The sequence below is a fragment of the Spermophilus citellus genome, assembly GCF_964194105.1.
Source record: "Spermophilus citellus genome assembly, chromosome: 12".
NCBI classification, from domain to species: domain Eukaryota; kingdom Metazoa; phylum Chordata; class Mammalia; order Rodentia; family Sciuridae; genus Spermophilus; species Spermophilus citellus.
The window spans coordinates 8,791,689-8,814,093 of record NC_138198.1 but is presented as its reverse complement, the minus strand read 5'-3'; the positions used below and the strand labels follow the sequence as shown (position 1 = coordinate 8,814,093).

The 22,405-nt window shown below is 32.6% G+C and overlaps 1 protein-coding gene across 1 annotated transcript in view; it reads right to left on the bottom strand.

Moving 5' to 3' along the window:
• The window catches only part of LOC308631359 (uncharacterized protein), a gene marked incomplete at both ends in the record, with an annotated part of 51,349 nt that overhangs the window by 9,652 nt on the left and 19,292 nt on the right, over positions 1-22,405 (bottom strand). Inside the window, 6 exons of the mRNA XM_081262525.1 lie at positions 911-983; positions 1,080-1,111; positions 1,707-1,805; positions 3,909-4,005; positions 8,691-8,763; positions 11,327-11,360. Of these exons, the coding sequence (XP_081118651.1) occupies positions 911-983; positions 1,080-1,111; positions 1,707-1,805; positions 3,909-4,005; positions 8,691-8,763; positions 11,327-11,360 (408 nt within the window). The remainder of the gene's footprint in view (positions 1-910; positions 984-1,079; positions 1,112-1,706; positions 1,806-3,908; positions 4,006-8,690; positions 8,764-11,326; positions 11,361-22,405) is intronic.

The window sequence follows — 22,405 nt, the reverse complement described above, 5'->3', positions numbered from 1 at the left end:
TGGGTCTCTGGAATAAGAGGCTCTGTACTGTTACACAAGGTTTCAAATGACATGTAGAATAAAACACACCAACTGTTTAAGTTCTTTGGGTTTACCATGTAATATTTGAATTTCTCATTTTTGTATGTTACGGGACTCATTTTAGTGCTTGGGGGTCAGTTTTCTGAATCTTGGATTTACCCAACCTTCCAATGAATAAGAGAAAAAGCTTTGCGGCAGAGCCACTGCTTAGCATGCCAAAGTATCCGTGTTCAGTCCCCACCATTGAAAAGTAAACTAAAAACAAAAGCAAACAAAAAAAGAAAGAAAAGCATGAAGAGGGAATATATAAAGTGGTTTGTGTAAGTATTTTTGAATTTACAACTCTGGGTCAATAAAAATCATAAAAGAGTAATTTCCTAAAAATACTCTATTAGTTTTATAGAAAATGAATAATATAAAGAATACACAATAATACTTTGTATGGTTTAATACAGAGATAATCACAACTGATGAAGGACATAGAATCCACAGCTGCATAAAGTACAACACGGGTTCAATGTAATTATTCAATAAAGTGGGTATTATATTAGAATTGAAATTAAATTTTGATTGGGTCTTGTTTCACACACTATACTTAATCTCTGGGTTCAGACACATATTTTTATGTTCATCTCCCAAGATTTGGAAATTATTGGCAGCTATGCAATAAGTTTTTATAAAATTTTGGAGGAAAATAGAGCCTCATAATTCACCTAACAGGTATAAGAATTCCGGGAAATTTAATTTTAAAAATGTCTGAGATAAAGATTTTTTTAGAAATCATTTTGTTGTGACTTTAAAGATATAATTTTAAACTTGTATGCCAATATAGACACTGGAATGTGTATGTATGTGTGTATGTATGTATATGTATATATATTTTTTTTACCTGATTTGCATACCCTTTCTTCTGTTGTCCCCACTGTATTCTTTTGAAGAAAATACCTCCTGTCTAAGATAGGCTGTATGGGTTTGGAAAGTAGATATTAAATACGTGTTGTACATTTTATACTATACACAGTTAATAATTCAAGATAAACATAGAAGTTTATAATTACCTGCACAACAGGATGTGTGAAATTCTGAAATACTGAAAAGCAAAAGGGATACACAATCCACAAAACATGAATATGACAAAATCACCCACACCTTCCTGCTGAATTGACATGGAGTCAAGTTCGAAGGGTTAGCTTTGATAAATAATATTTTAACATTTGGACTTCTGTGTTTGCTGGTTTTTGTTGAGTACAGCAGCATGATTCAAATATATTGAAGAAAAACATCCAATATTAGTTTAATTAAGCAAAGAGTTAAGTTTTCAAAAGTGAGATTACATTTCCAATTACCACAAATATAATAGGGAATGCACACATACCAAGTAAAGGTGCGGATTGATTGAGGGAATGGGAATATCTAATCAGAGGAGCAAAGGAGAAACTTTGGGGCATAAATATATAAAATAAACAAAATAATTTAACAGCAGGTATGTTTAATGTAGCCTCTCACAATCATTTCATTAACTTTATTACAGGTATGTATATCCTGTTCCTCCATTGGTCCTACAATGTAGTAAGTCCAAAGTGTGATAACCATCAAGTGGAAAGTATAATTCATTTGCATTGAGGAAAGTTCTGAGAAATGATCAGCTTTGGTATACATTTATTATAATAATCATTTTTCCATACCCATGGAGGACAGTGCTATATCTTCTTTTACTGTATCCTCTGGTCTGACCCACTCAAAGTTTCTTGATTCATTCATTTGAGAAGACATAGGAACTGTATCTAATAAATAATTTTTAATAAGCATAAAATATTAATATATGGTAATCCAAAGGGGAAAAGTGAACTGAAATGCAAAAGAATTATCAGACATGAAAAACCTTTTATATTTCAAATTCATTAGCATATATACAAAAAATAACAGCTTTGGTATTCAACAAATTAACCTAAAGAGTCTGCTGTTTACAAAATGAGCCTTGTTTGATATAACTTCTTAGACTTTCAAAGATTTTCATAAAATATCTGTCATATCAAAATACTAGCTATTTAGAGAAAAGGACTTGGCAGAGTAATTGAGTGCATTCCTAGCATGCCCAAAGCCATGGTTTCATTAAAGAAAAAAACTAATTGTCGTTTTAAATGCCCCATGTTTCTTAAATGCTATGTTTCTGATCTCAAATACTGATATAAATACATCCCTATACTTGGTAGTTATGGAGCAAAGGAATTAAAGTGGCTGGTTGCCCCAATTCTAACAGTTTCCCCTGCTTAAAACCATCTCTGGACCAGTAACTCTCACTTTTGTTTGAAGGCAAATATAGTGAAACCAGCTGAAATGCATTACCTCAGTCTCCTTAATTATTACCTTCAAAATTACCTAGCTAATTTTATTCCCTCCTCACTAACCCCTCCCTTTGATTTTCAAAAGCTATCTCTAGACCTGTAGTCTTGATTCTTTTTTTTTGTTGTTGTTGTTGTTTAGATTATTCCCACTACTTTTTCTTCCCAATGCAGTAACTGTATCTTAAAAATACAATTTTTAGGAGCTGGGTTTTGGCTCAGTCTTAGGGCGCTTGTCTAACACATGTGAAGTACTGGGTTGAATCCTCAGCACTATATAAAATAAATAATATAAAGGTATTGTGTCAATTTACAACTCAAAAAATCTTTAAAAAAATACAATTTGGGGGCTTGGGTTATGGCTCAGCGGTAGAGTGCTTGCCTTGCATGTGCAAGGCTCTGGGTTCCATCCTCAGCACCACATAAAAATAAATAAATAAATAAATAAATAAATAAATAAATAAATAAATAAATAAATAAATAAAGTTATTGTGTACAACTACAAAAAATATTTTAAAAAATACAATTTCTATGTTTCATCCATTTGTTCTTCCCCTTTGCCAACAGACATAATCAAAAACAAAGCAAGATTTATGCTCTAATTTAATATAGTTATGCCATGAACTAAGACACAATGGCTCTTAATTTAGATTTTCTAAAGGGCAATTCATTCAACTGCTCTTGCAAATCAGAATGTAGTCTGTGGATCAAGGAGCATTGGAAGCATCTTTGAATGTATTCAGGATGTAGAACCAAAGACCTGCTGAGTCAGAACATACATTTTGTACATGGTCCCCAACATATGATTCAATAAAATTTGAGAGTTCTTATGCATGCTTAATCTTCTACCAATTCCTCTAACTTAACAGGCCTATTTGATGTTTCTTTTTGCTTTGTTATTTTGTTATTGGTACTGGGGATTGAACCCATGGGTGTCTAACTACTGAGCAACATCCACATCCCTTTTTATATTTTATTTAGAGAAAGGGTTTTGCTGAATATCTGAGGGCCTCATTCAGTTACTGAGCTGGCTTTAAAATAAAAATTATTTCTCCGTCTTCAGCCTCCAGAGCCACTGGGAATATAGGCATGCACCATGTGCCTGGCCATTTATTTCACCTATTTAAAATTCTCCCTATTTTGTACTCTAATTTGTAGATGTATCAGAAGTCATAATCTTTCCAAGGAATGTTTTATCAGGCCATCATCAATGTGCATCTGCTTATTTTTTCTTTTTCTTTCTTTCTTTCTTTTTTTTTTTTTTTTTGGTTGTTGTTGTCTATAGTCTTTTCTCATTCTTCATTTCCGAATTCTTCTCTCCCCTTTCTTATGTCCCAACTTTCCTCTAATTTCAGCAGGTCTGGCACTAATAACTCAGCTCCTCTAGGACCACTCCAACTTACCCTGTGGTTGCAACTTGATAAGACACACTATTTCAACTCCCATACTATTTATTATTTTCATTTCTTCCACTATTAAATCATACTAGTGCTCATGTTTTAAACATGCATTATATCCAATGATTTTATAATGAGTGGTTCTTACCTTCTGTATGTCCATTTATACCATCTTTTTCTCTTTGATGTGCATCACCAAATGAATGACCAACACTATTCTGAGGAAGAATCTGAGCGAGAGTTGTCTGGTAAAATTAAACAACTAATGAATTATATGAAGATTGCCTAATCAGTATTCTAAGGAGACACTTAATTTTCCAGATTTGAAATAAATTAGATTTAAAAACTAGAGAAGTATACATTAAAAATTGAAATATTTTATATCACAGTGTTATATATACTCTGCAAATCAGCCAAATATTATATTCATTTGTCTACTAACTCTATAAAACCAGGATAGAAGGACAATAGAGAACTATCAACACGAGGGCTAGGTTTGTGGATCATATATATATGAGATAATGGTGTTCATTATAACTTATACAGAAATGCATATATTTAGACAAATCTTACTGCCCAGTACATTTTCTAACCCTTCCAATATCTCTCCACTAATCTACCAAAAGCAGTTGTATGAGGACAGTTTATACTAAGGGCTACCTCCATTTGAAAATCTAAGATATTTCAATTTAAAAACCTCATAATGCATCCCAGGGTCTAAGAAAAACCTCAGTAAATGAATTCTAAAACCAATACAAGAAAAGAATTAATTAAAGTCAGAGCCAAAATTATAAAATAGATAATTTTTTTAAAAAACATAGTAATAACGAAACAAATAGTTTGTTTTTAAAATGGTAAATAAAATTGATAAACCCTTGGCCAAGGGAACTAAAAGAAAAAAGAAGATACAGATGAATAAAGCTAGAAACAAAAAGTGAAATATTAAAACAGATACCACTGAAATCCAGAAGATCTCTAGAGACTATTAGAAAACTTATATTTCAATGAATGGGAAAAATTTAGACTATTTTAAAGAATAAAATCAAAAGATAAATAGATCTAAGTGATATTTATGAAATATGTCATTAAATGTTGAATCAAATAGATAGAGAAAACCATAGCTCAATAACAAGCAATTAGGTTGAAGCAATAATAAAAAGCCTTATCGACCAGAGGTTCAGAGGTGAATACATGGCTAAATTTTATCAAATATTTAAAGAAGAACTGATATTAATCCCCCATTACATTTAAGAGCAAAGGAAAGATGCTTCCAAAGCAATTCTGAAAAGTATTACCCTGACTGGAAAAGTGAAGATTGGACAGAACAAGAAAAAAATAGATATCAATATCCTTGAGGAACATAGTATAAAAATTCTCATAAAATCTTTGCAAACCACATTCAACAACACATTACAAAATAACATACATATCAGGCATAGTGGTGTAGGTCTATACTCTCAGAAAAGCATCAGGTTGTTTGAGGAACACTGTAATTTCAAAGCCAGCCTGGGAAATTTAGTGAGACCTGTTATCAAAGTGAACAATAAAAGATGCTGGGGATGTGGTTCCTTTGTGCCATGCTCCTGGTTTGAGACTCTAGTCACATACAAAAAAAAAAAAAAAATCCATAAAAGCTGATTTTGATCCAGGATGATTCAATACATGCAAATCAATAAAACTAATACATCACATATAGAATCAAGAGCAAAATTACATGATCTTTTAAGAAGCGGCAGGAAAAGCCTTTGACAAATTCAATGGCCCTCATGACAAAGCCCTGAGAGATTAGAAATAGGAGAATTTTATTACAATAAAGACGAAGTATACCAAATACAAAGCCAATAGTAAAATGAAGAACATTTTCTCTAAAATCAGGAAATACACAGGATGTTCATTGCTGCCAATCTCACTAATCACAGTACTTAAAATTTTAGAAAAAGAGAAAGAAATAAAAAGGATTCAAATAGGAAAGTTAAAATGTTAAATTATTTCTATATGCAAATGATTTAGTCCTATTCTTAGAAGAACATAAATAATATATTATGAAAATTCTACTTTGATGAATGAATTCATCAGAGTAACAGGATACAAAATAAACATATAAAAATAAGCTGTTTGTCTACATACCATAGCAAACCTAGAGAGAATAAAGCAAGAGTAATAGCTCATTCAAATAACTTTAAAAATAGCTAGGAATAACCCTAAACAAGAAAGTGAATGACCTCTTCAAGAAAAATTACACATTGAAGAAAAAAAAATAAGAAAACAATAGGAAGAAAAAAGATCTGCTATGTTCATAGAGAAGCAGAATTAATATTGTGAAAATGGGCATAGTACCATTAATGAATTATAGATTCCATGTATTCCCATTCAAATTCAAATGATATTGTTTGCAGAAATGGGGGGAAAATAACTACTTCTAAATTTGTATGGAAGAAAAACAAACAAACAAACAAAAATACTTAGACAAAGTGATACTGATCATAAGAGAAACAATGGATAAACCACAATGCCCAATTTCAAAATATAAAACAGAGCTATAGTAATAAAAACCATGGTCCTGGTGTAAAGAAAGACCCATAGACCAATGGATAGAAAAGAAGTCAGAGAGCAAACCCAGGGGTACAGTCATGTGATACTAGGCAAAGACACCAAAAACATATTTTGGAGAAAAGACAAACAACATTTTAGAAATAGTGTTGGAAAAACTAGATATCCGTATGTAAAAGAAGAAACCTAGATGCCTATTTTCTAACACTGTACAAGAGTTTATTCAGAAAGGACTAAAGACATATGTACCAGACTAGAAGGTTTACAAATACTAGAAGAAAATATATGGAAAACACTTCAGTATGTAGGCAATAATTTCCTGAATAGAGCTCCCTACAGCTCAGAAAATAAGAGCAACAATGGATAAGAGAGGGTGCATCAAACTGAAAAATTCCTGCATAGTAAGTGAAACACAAAACAGTAAGAAGTGGTAGCCTCCAGAAATGGAGAAAAGCTTTGCCAGCTATTCTTCTGACAGAGGATTAATATCCTAAAAATATTAATGCAAATATCTTAACACCAGAAAAACAAAAACGTTTTCAATAAATGAGCAAATGCACAGCTAGTTCTCAAAATAAGAGATACAAATGGCCAACACTTCAGGGAAAAAAAAAACCATAACATCTTTATCAATCGGGAATATGCAAATCAAAACAACATCAAGCTCCCATTTTCCACCATTCAAAAAAGCAATCATCAAGAAGGCAAATAATACTGGAAGATGAGGAGAAAAACCTCTTACATGTGAATGGCAGGAACATAAATTACTATATCACTATGGAAATTCATATGAAGGCTACTCAAAAACTGAACATAGAACTACTTTATTATTCAAATATACTACTCAGTACTTACCAGAAAATATTAAAGTCAGCTTATTTTAGAGATAAACATATGCCCATCTTGCCATGACATTATTGATATTAGGCAAGTTATAGAATCAGGCTAGATGCTAGTTAATAAAAGAATGGATAAAGAAAATGTGGTATATATAAACAAGAAAGATTTCTATGCATAGAGAACAACAAAACTAAGTTAATTTTAGGAAAATGAATAAAACAGGGAAGCATAATGTTAAATAATATAAGCCAGACTCAGGAAACAAGTATCATATATTTCTCTCACATGGAAAACTAGAGGTGGAAATGTTCAACATAAAAATAGATGAATAATAAATTTTATCCATTAGCTTTTCATACCTGAAATAAAATTAAAGTAATTTCAAAAACAAAAGATATCATTTACATTTAACCTTATTTTAGCTTCTTCAGGATATTTGCAAATATATTTCCTAACCTGGAATAGTTCATAAAAATAGTAGTGTTTTACAATAAACATTAAAGTAAGTAAATACAGAAACATCTAAAATTTGAAATTTCAAAATTTGACATAGAATCTATATATTTTAAGAAACTATAATGGAAAAACAACAATTCTGAAACTAAAGTATTACCATACAATTATTGAGTGTTTCTGCTTCCAGAACTGGTTATTACTTTGCACACACCATTTATTCTTTGATTAGATGAAGAGTAAATTTTTAAAAAATTTCATTACCTCAAATTTCTTTAGAATTTTTATTGGTTCTTTTCAGTTATACGTCAAAATAGAAGTTATATACTAGAATATAATTATAAAAGCATAGAATATAATTTGTTCTAATTCAGGACCTAGTACTTCCTTCTGTTCTTCTAATCTTTCTGCTATTTACTTATAGTTTTTTTTAAAATTACTGTCACTTTTAGTGGAAAGACTCAAAGTATGGATATGCAAGCCATTTTAATACAAGTATTAAGATACAAATTCTAGATTTCTGCGTTGCCATAATTCCCAATATTACTTTAGTATAAATATGGAGCCACGGAAAGAAATAGAGAATATAGGTCTCCGCAAATGCTATGATACCAAAATATCAAGGGTCCAAGTAAAAAAAGAAAAGTTATGTGCAATGTATATTATATATTCCAAACTAAAGGCACCAGGGAAATTCCACAATTTTATAAAAATTAATTTAGGCATGAGTATTGTAAGTCATGTAAGAATGATTTAAAAACCACAGTAATGAAAACTGATACAAAAAATCCTTGAATAAATATTATATTTCCTCTACAGTTAGAAAGCTGTTTCTAATGCAATTTTTCTTTCACTATGTATTTCACAGCCCATTGTTACTTCCAGCCCCCACGATCCCCAAGCACTTGAGAGAACAGTGATACAAAAAGCATTTTTTTAAAAAAATCAACATAATTCTTTAAAATGGATTCTTAGCAAATATTCATACAAAATATAAGAAAAAATATAGCTAAATTTTCAGCATTAACATCTTAAAACACAAAATTCAGAGCAAGAACATGAGGTTTTTTACAAAAGATCACTTTACCTTAATAGGAGCTTCATAGCTGTCCCGAACCATTGCACACAAGGAATCATCTGAGTGTGATTTTTTGATAGATCTTTAAAGCAAAAATGTATAACAAAAAATGGTGAATAGTTTTCTTTTTAAAATAAACTCTGTTTAATTAAAGGTATAACTTATTAAATGGGGTTTCTTGATTGATTAATTAAAATATGACCTCCAATTAAAAAAATAGCTTGTGTTCACCTCTTTCTGACTCTACTGCTGTGAATCTATAAAATATTCAATATAGATATTAAGGCACTCTTAGTTCCAATTCAGAGCAATAGCCAATACATGAGCAGAAACAGACAATAATTTGTTCTTGCAAATTGCCTGTCTTAAAGGCTGAATTTAAAACCCAATTAATGGCTGACATTTTTTTTCACCTGAACTGAAACAAACCTCTGGAAACACAAGACAAGATAACAAGAGGCACAGTTCTCTCTCGTGAATATCCAGGAGTCAAACACTAAGCAATGTTGTTCTTCAGCATGAAAATCACCAATAATAATACACTATTTATTCCCTCTACCCACAAATAATGCACAGAATTCTCTGGAACTTTAAAAATTATTGAAAGTTAAAAAGTGAATATATATGTTATTTAGAATACCTTTGTCAGAAACATTGAAATAAATTATAAAATTGATTTTTCCTGTATAGGTCTCACTTTATTTAGGTCCTCATAAACTAGCAAGCCCTTTAAAACCTTTACAAGCACTCAGACACCCAGGGGAAAAGACTGCCAGAAAAGCAGAGTCTTGGTATTTGTACCTCTGTTTCCCTAGCTATTATGTAAATACCCTCCTTCCTCTGGGAATCCATTTCCCAGTCACTCATCTGCAAAACTCAGTGGCAGTCTCTAAACTTGAAATCTACATCCTTGAATATTCAGATTCCTGACACAAGGTTAAACTAAATGGAGTCTCAATCATTGGCCTGTCTCAATACCTTTCCAACTACTCAACTGAAGCTTTGTAATAACTTTCCCTGCCAATCACTCCTTTGCCCAGCACTACATGTACATTTTAAGGACATCAGCAATTTGGAAAGAAAGTGAAGGTGAATGAAAACCTGTTTTGTGCCACAGATTCATGTATTCTAACAATTTCCACAGTCTGTTTCACTAGTCTCTAATCCATTCTTGCATCGCAGAGATGAAAGCAGGCAAAATACAAGCTATTAAGACTTCCTCTAAATTTTGTATTAATATGCATTTATAGAGAGCTTTTAATATTCTGTGTCCTTCATTCCTGTTTTGTGCTCATCAAACTAATCATAAACCCTAAGATTTTGGTCTCTTTTTTAAAATGCTTATTCCTACCCAACACAGTGTTGTTACTCTGGGTGAATACTTTTATAGCCCTTTCCTTCACTAGTTAAATTTTGATCCTCTACCACTGTGTTCACTTAAAAATTCTAGTCTTGTCCTCTCTAGTTGGGTTCCTATAGCCAATCTTCAATCTATTATTTAAAAAATCACCTTAAAAATGATAACCAGAAAATGTACTGAGCTCAGAATTAAGAAACTGGAGTTTAAATCTCATTGTTGTCATTGTTTGTACCCAGAAAACTCCCTTTAATATATTTAAGTTTCAGGTACATCCTCAAAACTATCATTTGGCTGGCATGTAGAACACATGCTGAAAGACTAGAAGGTTTCTAAAATTCCTTAAAATTCTGAAATTTCTAAACTTTTGATCTGTCAAAAGAAAAAAAATATTCAATTGACAAAATAAAACAGAAACTCAAAGAGAGCAAAACAGAAAATACAAATAGAAATTAAATAAAAGGTTATAGTCATAAAAAAGGAAAAAAATATAAAAGTAAAAGTCTTCATAAAATTGTTAGGGGTAGTAATCGAAGAGAAACTACCTGGAAAATCAGGAAGTAGAGAAATTAGAATGTCCTCTAAGGATTAATATAAGTAATACAACATTGTCTAAATGATGTTATTCATAACTTTCAGTAAAATAATTTCTCTACAGCACTTGCCTGATTTTCTTGTTTATTAGAAACCATGAGGCCATAGCTCTGTGAGATTTTCCATAAAAGCTTTTCATATATTAAGAAAAAATCCTGATTACTAGTGGAACTGTCAATATGAGGACAAAATCTTGGACTACAACCTGGCTTATCAGGTAAAATATAAATCAGAATTAACACACAACTGCCTTTGACTTTCTAAATTGATGATACACAATATGAAAGCTAAAATGTGAATATATATGTTATTTAGAATACATTTGTCAGACACATTGAAATAAATTGTAAAATTGATTTTTCCTGTATAGGTCCCACTTGGTATCAACCTGTACAGTGCAACAACACAATGGAGTTGTCAGCCAGGTAAGACTACAGTCTAAACACAGGCCTGAAACTTATTAATTGCACAAATATGGGACAAATAGTCAACCTTAATGAATGACAGCTCTTTATTAGTAATTAACAGATTATAATAGCACAGATACTTTCAAAGTGCTTATAAGATAACTTTAGGAAACAAGTGTTAACTGAATGTGGTGTCTGTCCCACACTAGAATACTCAACAAATCCTTCTACCTTCACTCTCCACTTAGTTAATAGACATTTTTTATTTAAAATCTATAAATTCATACCTTCTTAATGAGTCATCTTTAAGACTTTCTTTCACTATTAAATAAAACAGTAAAATATATAATTAATCAAAAACAGAAATATAAAATATAAAATTTTATGACTCTGATGTTTTGTTATAAAATGTTCCTCCAGACCCATACTTGGAGAAATTTTTAGAATTAATATTAATTGTATTTATGACAGGTAAGTAATGAATGCATTAACAACTCCTATGTTTTCCACTTTGTACTTATCAAATGCAAGGAAGAAACAACAGAAATTATAAAAGTTTGATACTTAAAAGTAAATCATTGGTCCCATAATCATAATCCTTATTAAAAGTTGCAAAAATGAAAGAAAACCTTATCATTGTCAAATAAAGTAGCATAAATATATAAGTGTCAAACAAGGGGAGACATGATGGTGAATTAGCAGGAAGTGGATTTTCTCACAGCTCCACCATATGGGACTCAGAGAGTGAGAAAACTGCTTCTCTGTGAGGTGGGAGATAAAAGCATGCCACTGATACTCAATATTGGACAGAGACCTTGAAAACTGGGGAATTTGGGGTATATCAGACAAAGATGAGAAACAGAGCTGGAGCTTAGGATCTGATGTGGTAGGGGGAAATCAGTACATTAGGACAAAAAAAGACTGAAAAGTGATGCAGACAAGGGGCTAGTATTGTGGCTCAGTGGTAGAGTGTTTGCCTAGCATGCATGAGGCACTGGTTTCAATCCATGTAAAATAAAATAAAGATACTGTGTCTACCTAAAACTAATTATATATATGAAAAGTGCAGCAGACAGTCTTGGAATGCAGAATGTGGGACCACAGGGTCAAGCTATTCTACTCATTAAACTGTGGCATGAAAGTCACCACCAGTCTGCCTGGAATGTACACAGAGTTGAAGCTGGAGACATATTTAAACATCTGCACTGCAATGGCACAAATTCAGACTGGGAATTTAGATCCATGTGTTGGGGCTCAGTCCGATATATAAATCTGGCAGACACCATCCACAAGACATAAACTGAGCCTAGCAAATCAGGAGAATTTCTATCATGGACAGTATTTCTCCTGGGGGTAACACTAGTCAGATAGGCCAAAGAGAGCCTGTCCTCCTCTCCTCCCTCGACACAGCTGTGCCCAAGACCAGTGGCAGTTGCTTCAAAATCCTAATGAGCAGGAGTGATGGACCTTGGTGCTTGAGGGCAGACCTAAGGAGGTAAGAAAGAACAGTACCCTGAAAAAACAGAACTGGTAAAGGACTGGCATCCCTGTCCCATGAATGTAGCCCTAGGGAGAAAAGTAGAGTAGAGTCCTAGGTGTGCACTAATTTACTTATGCCCAGTAACTCCCCATGAAGTGAAACACCTGGGGCACAGACAGGACCTCACTGCCTCCCCTGAGAACATATTGTAGAACCTAGCAAGACCTATACCCTGGGGGTGGAGCCAACAGCACCTTTCACAGCTCCCCATACCATCCCATGGAGAATGGAAACTGAGAGATGGAAAGACACTTTGGAAGAGACAGCAAGCACATACTCTCAGTAACAATCCTGTTTTTTTTTTCTTTTCAGTTTTTGTATGTGTACTGATGGATACATGAAGGACATTCATATACTTGTACATGTTTGTTTATGCTTTCTCATTTGTACTATTCTGAAACATAGTTATTTTTCCTTACTCTGTTGTTAAGGGTTAAAGTTTTCAATTAGCCTATTTTGGATTGAGTTTGTGTTCTGTTTTAAACCTTTTATTTCTTTTGTTTCTATTTCTTTTCTCTTACAAACAGTCAAATTCCATTATTCTCACTTTACTCTTTATTTCTTTTACTTGTTTTTCCTTCTTCCTCATAAACAATACATCGTATATCACTTTGCTTCTGCCCTACTCACATCTTGAAACTGCTAATCCTTTTCTATCACCATTGCTTTGTTCTTCATAATGAACCCTATTTTTAATTTCTCCCAGAGCTCTTGGTTTATAAAACTCCACATACCACCACTAATGCTAAAGCAACAATTAATAAAATTGAAGCTATAGAAAATACCTATTCTTTTATTTTATGAAAGTTATAACTCATGATTACTTACCGTTGTTACTGATATAACTTGATACATTTCTGTTTATTGTGCCAACTAACTTTGTGTGAAAATAAAAATTAAGTATGCAATTTAGTTCTATATTTTTTATGCACAGTTGGTTGCAATTACTTGGCTCCCCCCCAATCTGTGAGCCACAAGATATCTACAGGATCACTAGAAATGCACTGAATAGAAGTTCTGTTGTTAGAGATCCATTTTGATACATGAATAGACACACAAACAATATGAACAAGCAAGGGAACAAAGCATGCCAAACAAACCAGAATGACTCAAAAGCAGATTCCACAAAAACCACAGTGAAGAAAATATCAGAGAAGGAATTTTGAAAGTTTATATTTCAACTGATCTATGAGATAAAAGATAATGTAAAAAGTAAAATCACAGAGAAGACACAAGAAGTAAAATATCAATAAGGAAATAGAAGTTCTAAAGAAAAATCAGTCAGAAATTTTCAAAATTCAGAAATCAATAAACCAAATTAAAAATGCAATGCAAAGCATCACCAATACACTAGATGACTTGAAGGACAAATATTCAGGTAATAAAGAAGTAGTGCATAATCTTGAAAATAAAGTTCATCATGGAGAAAAGATGTTACCAGACCATGAACAGAATTTTTTTAAAAAATATATGGGATAATAAGAAAAGGCCAAATTTAAGATTCACTGTGATAGATGAAGGTATTGAATTTCAAAACAAAAAATGAACAATCTTTTCAATGAAATAACTGAAAATTTCCAAAATCTTAAGAATGAAATGAAAAATTAAACACAGGAGGTATATACAATTTTAAATATATAGAATTACAACACACCTAGCCACAATAGTATGAAAATGCTTAACATACAGAATAAGTATAGAATTTTACTTATAATAGAATTTTAAAACCTGATAGTGAAAAATGATTGGTCATATTCAGAGGCAAACCGATCCAGATCTCAGCTGATTTTTCAAAGACCCTAAAAGCTAGGAGGTCTTGAAATAATATATACTAAGCTCTGAAAGAAAACGGATTCTGCATAGAATACTAAATTATATCAGATTTTAATATGAGATAATAACATCCATAATAAACAAAAGTTAAAAAAATCACAACTAGAAAGCTGGCATTATAAAACACACTCAATAAATATTTTATTAAGAAAAAATAAAATATGCAAATAAAAACATACAGAAACTAAAACTAAAAGAATAGTTAATCAAAGTAGAATCTATTTCAACTTGATAACTAGAAATGAACCAAAATAACAGGAAACATAAATCATCTCTCAATAATAACACTGAATGTTAATGGACTCAACACATCAACACACATACACTGGCAGATTGATTTGGAAAAAAAAGAACCCAACAATAGCCTGTCTCCGAGAGACTCACCTCTTAGACAAATATATACACAGACTAACTGTGAAAGGATGGGAAAAACATATCATTCACATGGATCTTATAAACAAAGTGTATCTATTTTCATGTCTGATATAATGGACTTTGAGCAAAAGTTCATCAGAACACATAAAAAATTCCATTTTCATACTGCTTAGTAGAGTAATACAACAGAAAGAAATAATAGTGGTAAATATATATGCTCCAAACTATGAAGCATCTGAGTAATCAAAGAGCTCCTTCTCAATATAGAGAATCAAACAGATCACAACACAGTAATATTGGGAACTTTAAGATGTGTCTCTCATCACTAGAAAGATCATACCAACAAAAATTAAATATAAAATTAAAATTACAATAAATAATTTAGACTTAACAGAAATGCACAGAATATTTTACTCGTCAATGACTGAATACATTTTCTTCTTAGCTGCACAGGGAACATTTTCCAAAATAGACCATATTTTAGTACATAAAGCAACATTTCACAAATACCAAAAATAGAGCTAATACCTTGAACTCTCTCAGACCATAATGGAATAAAACTAGAAATCAACAAGATGAAAATTTTTTAAAAAACTAACACTAGGAGACTAAATTCACTATTGAATAATGAACAGATAGATGAACAAATCAGAGTTTAAATAAAAAAATTAAATGTAAATGAGAATAGTGATACAATATATAAAAACCTTTGGGACACTATGAAGGTAGTTCTAAGAGAAATGTTTATAGCATTGAGCCCACACATTAAAAGAATAGAAAATTACTCAGTAAAATAATCTAACATTATATCTTAAGGACCTAGAGAAAAACACTAAAATCAGCAAAATAAAGGAAAAAATAAAAATCAAAGATGAAATTGACAAAATCAAGATGTAAAAACTGAAAAAGAAATGAATCAAAAATTTTTTAAATGAACAAAATATATAAATATTAACCAAGCTATCAGAGAAAAATGAAAAGTACCAAAACTTATGGTGAAAATGGAAATATCAGCACAGATACTACTGAAACAGAGCATAAATAGAAGCTATTTTTTTCAAAATCTATACTCCAATAATCTAGAAAATCTAAGACATCAGTAAATTCCAGGAGACATGAGCTACCCAAATTTAACCAGAAGTATATAGAAAATTTAAAGAGATCAATTTCAAATAATGAGAATAAAAAGGTCATCAAGACTCTACCAACAAAGAAAAGCCTAGGACCAGATGGATGCTCAGCCAATTTCTACCAAACCTTTAAAGAAGAACCAATACCAATCCTCCTCAAATTATTTCATGAAATTGAAAAAGAGGGAATTCTTCAAATTCATTAAATGAAGCCTATCTCACACTGATACTAAGTCCAGACAAAGATACATCAAGAAAAGAAAAATTCAGACTAATATCCTTGATGAACATAGATGCAAAAATCCTCAATAAAATACTGCTAAATCTCATACAAAAATAGATTTTAAAAACTTAGTGCACATGACCAAGTGGGTTTCATCCCAGGAATACAACACTGATTCAACAAATGGAAATCAATAAATGTAATTCATCACACAAATAGATACAGAGATGAGAACACTTGATTATCAAAATAGATGCAGCATCTATTTTTTACATAAAACCCCATCTATTCATGCTTTAAACACTAGAAAAAATAGGAATGAAGGAATCATACCTCAACATTGTAAAAGCTATACATGACACACCCAAAGACAACATAATTATGAAGGGAGAACAACTACAGAATTTCTTCTAAAAACTGCAATGAGACAGGGATGCCCACTTTCACTACTTCTATTAGTACACAATGCAACTCTTAGCAAATACAAAATGTAGAGATAATACTCTGCAATCTATCAGATCATAAGTGAATAAAACACCAGAAGACCAAATTCACGACTGAATGATAAATAGAGAGCTGAACAAATCCCATCCTTTAATCTCTTGCCAGAGCAGTTTGGCAAAGGAATGTAATTAAAGGGATATGAATAGGAAAGGAAGGGCTAAAATGAGCACTGTTTGAAGAAAATGTGATTCTATATTAAGAAGATTCCCTCAAAAAAAAAATACTCACTAGAAAGCTTCTAGAACACAAATGAATTCATCAAATTTCAGGATTCAAAAGTAACATTCATAAATCAACTTTGTTTCTATACTCCAATAAAAGATGAGCTAAATGAGAAATTAGGAAAATTATCCTATTCAAAATAGCATAAAAAAACACTTGGGAAACAATCTAACAAAAAAGGTAAAAGACCTCTACAATGAAAATTACAGAACACTCAAGAAATAAATTGAGGAAGGTCCTAGGAATGGAAAGACTTCCCATGTTCTTGGATAGGCAGAATTAATATTGTCAAAATTACCATACTACCAAAAGTGCTATAAAATTTCAATGCAACTCCCTTCCAGAGCCCAGAGAAATGCTCTCCCTTCCAGAGCCCAAAGAAACAGAAAAAGCAATAAAGAAATTTACTTAGATAAGCAAGAGACCCAGAATACCCAAAACAATACCTAGCAAGAAAAATGAAGCAGGAGGTATCACAATATCAGACTTCAAATTACACTACAGAGCTATAAAGACAAAACCAGTATGGTATTGGCAACAAAACAGGTAAGACCACCAATGAAACAGAAGACAGAGACAAACTCACATAAATACAATTACCTCATACTAGACAAAGGCACAAATATCATATACTGGTGCAAAGATAGCCTCTTCTACAAAAGGTGCTGAGAAAATTTGAAATCCATATGTAGTAGAATTAAATTGAACCCTAATCCTCCCACCATGCACAAAAACTCAACTCAAAGTGGATCAATTACTTAGGTATTAGACCAGAATCCCTGCACTGGATAGAAGAATACGTAGGCCCCAAACCCCAACATATCAGCTCAGGAACTGACTTATTAATAAAATCTCTAAAGCAAAAGAAGTTGTTGGTGGGCCTGACCTTGGATCTACACGGAGGAATGCTCATCTTTCTCATTGTGCAGCAGGGATGTCCTAAAATACAACACTATGTTTTGTGACAGAGTGTTGTCAGAACACTGGCAAGCACCATTTACCTGCTCCTTTGACAAGAAATTACTCCCCAGTTGGTACAAGGCAGTTGCTAGACTCTTGGTGGCAGGACTCCCATAATATTATATGTTGTGTATCCCCTCTGGCCTCTCATGACTGCTATATGTAAATTGGAACATAGCCACTATGAAAGCTAGTTTTGCTGCATAATATAGCAGAAGCAATTATCTGCAACTGTCTTTGGAGGGGTTTCTGTATGCCTTCAAGCTCCCAAGAGTAGATGCTGAAAGGGCAGGCCCCTCAACACAAAGTAAAATCAATTGTCAATAAATGGTGCTCCATCAAACTAAGAAGCTTCTTCACGGCAAAGACAAAAACCCAGAACATGAAAAGTGAGCCAACACAATAGGAAAAAATACCTTTGCCACCTGCACATCAGAAAACGCATTAACTTTCAGGATACATAAAATAATAATAATAATAATAATAACAACAACAACAACAACAAAGCTTAAAAACTAATAACACCATCACCCACCTCCACCCATTTAATAAATGAGCAAAGAAATTCAACAGGCACTTCACAGAAGAAATACAGATGGTCAACAAATGTATGGGAAAAAAACATCTACAGAAATTAGAGAAAAGCAGTAAACAGATCAGGAACAGAAAGCTTACAAAGACATTCCAGTGTAGGAGACAGCAAATATGCTCATCTCTTACTTCCAGCTACTTTTTCTATCTTATGTGTGGTACAAACAAAACTTTACTTCCCCTAGGGACAAAAGTGTTGAAAGATGACAACCTTCAGAGTTTCTACACTCTTATCCATACCACATGGTCATAGGGAAATACAGAAAGAAGCACTACGGAGGTAGCAGCAAGTTGTTATGTAGTAATAGCTGATATGATAAAACATTTAAATAGGCTATGAACTCACTCATGCTTTCAGAATGAGCCAAACATTGTCTCTCCATATAGAAGAAATTCTTTCCCACTTCATTAAAACTATAAAACAATACAACAACAAACACATAAGACATTTACTCTGAGAGAATCTACTGGTAGGGCAGAGGAAAGAGCTAAGTGGTAATGTATTGCATAGAATGAAGGAGCTCTGGCTTCAATCCCAACAGTGAAATAAATAATGATGATGATGCTGACAATGATGATGATGATGATGCTGATGATGATGTGGAGGAGGAGGAGGAGTACAAAAGACTTGTACTGTTAAAATTATATAGACTGAGTTTATATTCACCACTCAAAAGAAGAGGAGTATTTCAATTCATGCATGCTATTCACATTCTAGTCTTATTTCACATGGCAAGGTAGATGTAAAAGACCATTTGATGACAATTTTATAAACTATGACTTTTTTAAAAAATATTTTTTAGTTGTAGTTGGACACAATTTCTTTATTTTATTTATTTTTATGTGGTGCTGAGGATCGAATCCAGTGTTTATCATGTGCTAAGTGAGCACTATACTACTGAGCCACAACCCCAGCCCAAACTATGATTTATTGAGACTTTTAAATTCCATAAAGTAGAGTTTATCTGGTCCCAGGAGAGCAGGATGGTCCATTTAGTACTGTCTTATACAATATGATGTCAATTTTCTCAATCCTCCTCATTAAGTGGAAGATGTTTAGAGACTTCACACTTCTTCAGCATGCAATCTATATACCCTCATGACCTATACTGATGTAAAAACGTACTAAAAGTGGAAGACAACAGCTTTAAATGTAGCCCACTCACAGAGAATGTGCCTCAATTTCATGATGTTATTGGTTCAATCACTGGCACCACAAAAGCACTGAGATTTTTTTTAAAATGTATTTTCCCTTTCCTATTTAATTGTTACCTGAATGATTCATGGACATTTATACATATTCATAATTCTTTTTTACATTTGTAGTTCTTTTTTGGTACTGGGGATTGAACTTGGGGATATTCAACAACTGAGCCACATCCCATCCCTGCTTTGTATTTTATTGAGAGAAAGGGTCTCACTGTGTTGATTAGCACCTAGCCATTGCTGAGGCTGGTTTTGAACTCACAATTCTCCTGTCTCGGCCTACCAAGCTGCTGGGATTATCGGTTTGTACCACTGAACCCAGAGATTTCTAGCATTATTGAAGCAACTTATTTTTCATAAATCAATATTTTGACCTACCAATAAAGAAAAGTCCACAACTAGATAAATTCTCCAGCAATTCCTATCAAACCCTTAAAGAAGAACTAACACCAATACTCCTCAAATTATTCCATGAAATAGAAAAGGATGAAACACTTCCAAACTCATTCTATGAAGGAAGAATAATCCTGATACCAAAACCAGACAGAGATACATCAAAGAAATAAAACTTTGGACAAATATCCCCGATGAACATACATGCATCAACTCTTAATGAAATACTGAAAAAAACTACATACAAAAACATATTAAAAACATAGTGCACCATGATCAAGTGGGGTTCATCCCAGGGACACAAAGTTGGTTCAACCTATGGAAATCAAACAGGATTCATTAATAGACTTAAAAAACATAACATAATTATCTCAATAGTTGAAGAAAGAGCATTTGACAGAATACAGCATTCATTCATGTTCAAAATGGTAGAAAAAATAGGGATAATACAAATGTAACTGAACATTTTAAAAGCTCTATACCAAAAAACCCAAGACTAACATGATTCCAAATGGAAAAAAATGAAACATTCTTTCTAAAAACTAGAAAAAGACAAGGGTACCCTCTTTCACCACTTCTATTCAACATATGAATATTGAAATTCTAACCAGAGCCGTTTGGAAAAAGAGATTAAAGAGATATGAATATGAAAAGAAGAGCTCAAAATATCCCTATTTGCTGACAACAATATTTTATATGTAGAAGACACAAAACTGCACCACAAAATTTTTAAAACTCATAACCACACTCAGCATAGTAGCAGGATATAGAATTAACACTCATAAATCAATTATGATCCTGTATACAAATTATGCATCAGCTGATGAATCACAATGGATTCAAAACAATATAAAAAATAAAATAATCAGGAAACAATCTAAGAAGTGAAAGACCTCTATTATGAAAATTACCAAACACTAAAGAAAGAAATTGAAGAAGACCGTAGAAGATGGAATATTTCAAATGTTCATGGATTGGCAGAATTAATGTTACCAGAGTTGACATACTACCAAAATGCTATAGTTTTAATGCAACTCCTATTAAAGTGTCAATGATATTTCACAAAGAAATAGAAAAAGCAGTCATAAAATTCACTTGGAAAAACAAGAAGCCCAGAATATTCAAAACAATCCTTAGTGAAAAAAAGTGAAGAAGACAGCAGACATCACAAGATCCGACCTCAAATTATACTATAGTGCTACAAAAATGGCATGGGATTGGCACCAAAACAGGCAAAATGTCCAATGGAACAGAAAAGACATCACAAAGACAAAAATCACATGCATACTGTCTTGTTAATCTAGACAAAGGCACCAACAACATACATTGAAAGAAAAGACAGCCTCTTAAACAAATGGTACTGAGAAAACTGAAAATATGCATGTGGCAGAATCAAATTGAACCCCTACCCCTATCCCTGCACAAAACTCAACTCAAAGTACATCAAGGAACTAGGCATTAAACCAGACATCCTGTACCCACTAGAAGAAAATATAGGCCCAACTTTCCATCATCTTGGCTTAGGAACTGACTTCCTCAACAAGACTTCTAAACTGCAACAAATAAAATCAAGAATCAATAAATGGGAAGGAAACAAAAAGCTTTCTCACAGGAAAGAAAATTATCAAGAACACGAACAGAGAACCTACAAAATGGGAGAAAATCTTTACCACCTGCACCTCAGAACATTAGTCTTCTGGATATATAAAGAATTCAAAACACACCAGCACAGGAGGCTGAAAGAGGAGGATCAAGAGTTCAAATCCAGCTTCAGCAATGGTGAGGCACTGAGCAACTCTATGTCTAAATAAAATGCAAAACAGAGCTGGGTATGGGGCTCAGTGTTAGAGAACTAGCCTTGCAGGTGTAAGACCATGGGTTTGACCTTCAGTAATACATAAAAATAAATAAATAAATAATAAACAAGTAAATAAGTAAATTGTGTCCATCTACAACAAAAATAATAAAAATAACATAAAATAAAACATAGAGCTGGGGATGTGGCTCAGTGGTTGAATGCCACTGAGTTGAATCCCCACTACGTGCCCCCATGAAAAAAAAAATCAAAAAACTTAACACACACACACACAACCCAATATAGTTAATATTCTCTTCTAGTGGTCATAGGATGTCAATAAATGTGCAAAGGATCTGAAACTGATTGTTCACAGAACAAGAAATACAATTGGTGAGCAAATATATTTTTAAAATGGTCAATATCCAACCAGCAGTGTATGAGGGTACCCTTTTCCCGCATCCTCACCAGCATTTGTTGTTGTTTGTCTTCATCATGGCTGCCATTCTTACTGAAGTGAGCTAGTATCTTAGGGTAGTTTTAATTTGCCTTTCTCTGATTGCTAGAGATGGTGAGCATTTTTTAATATATTTG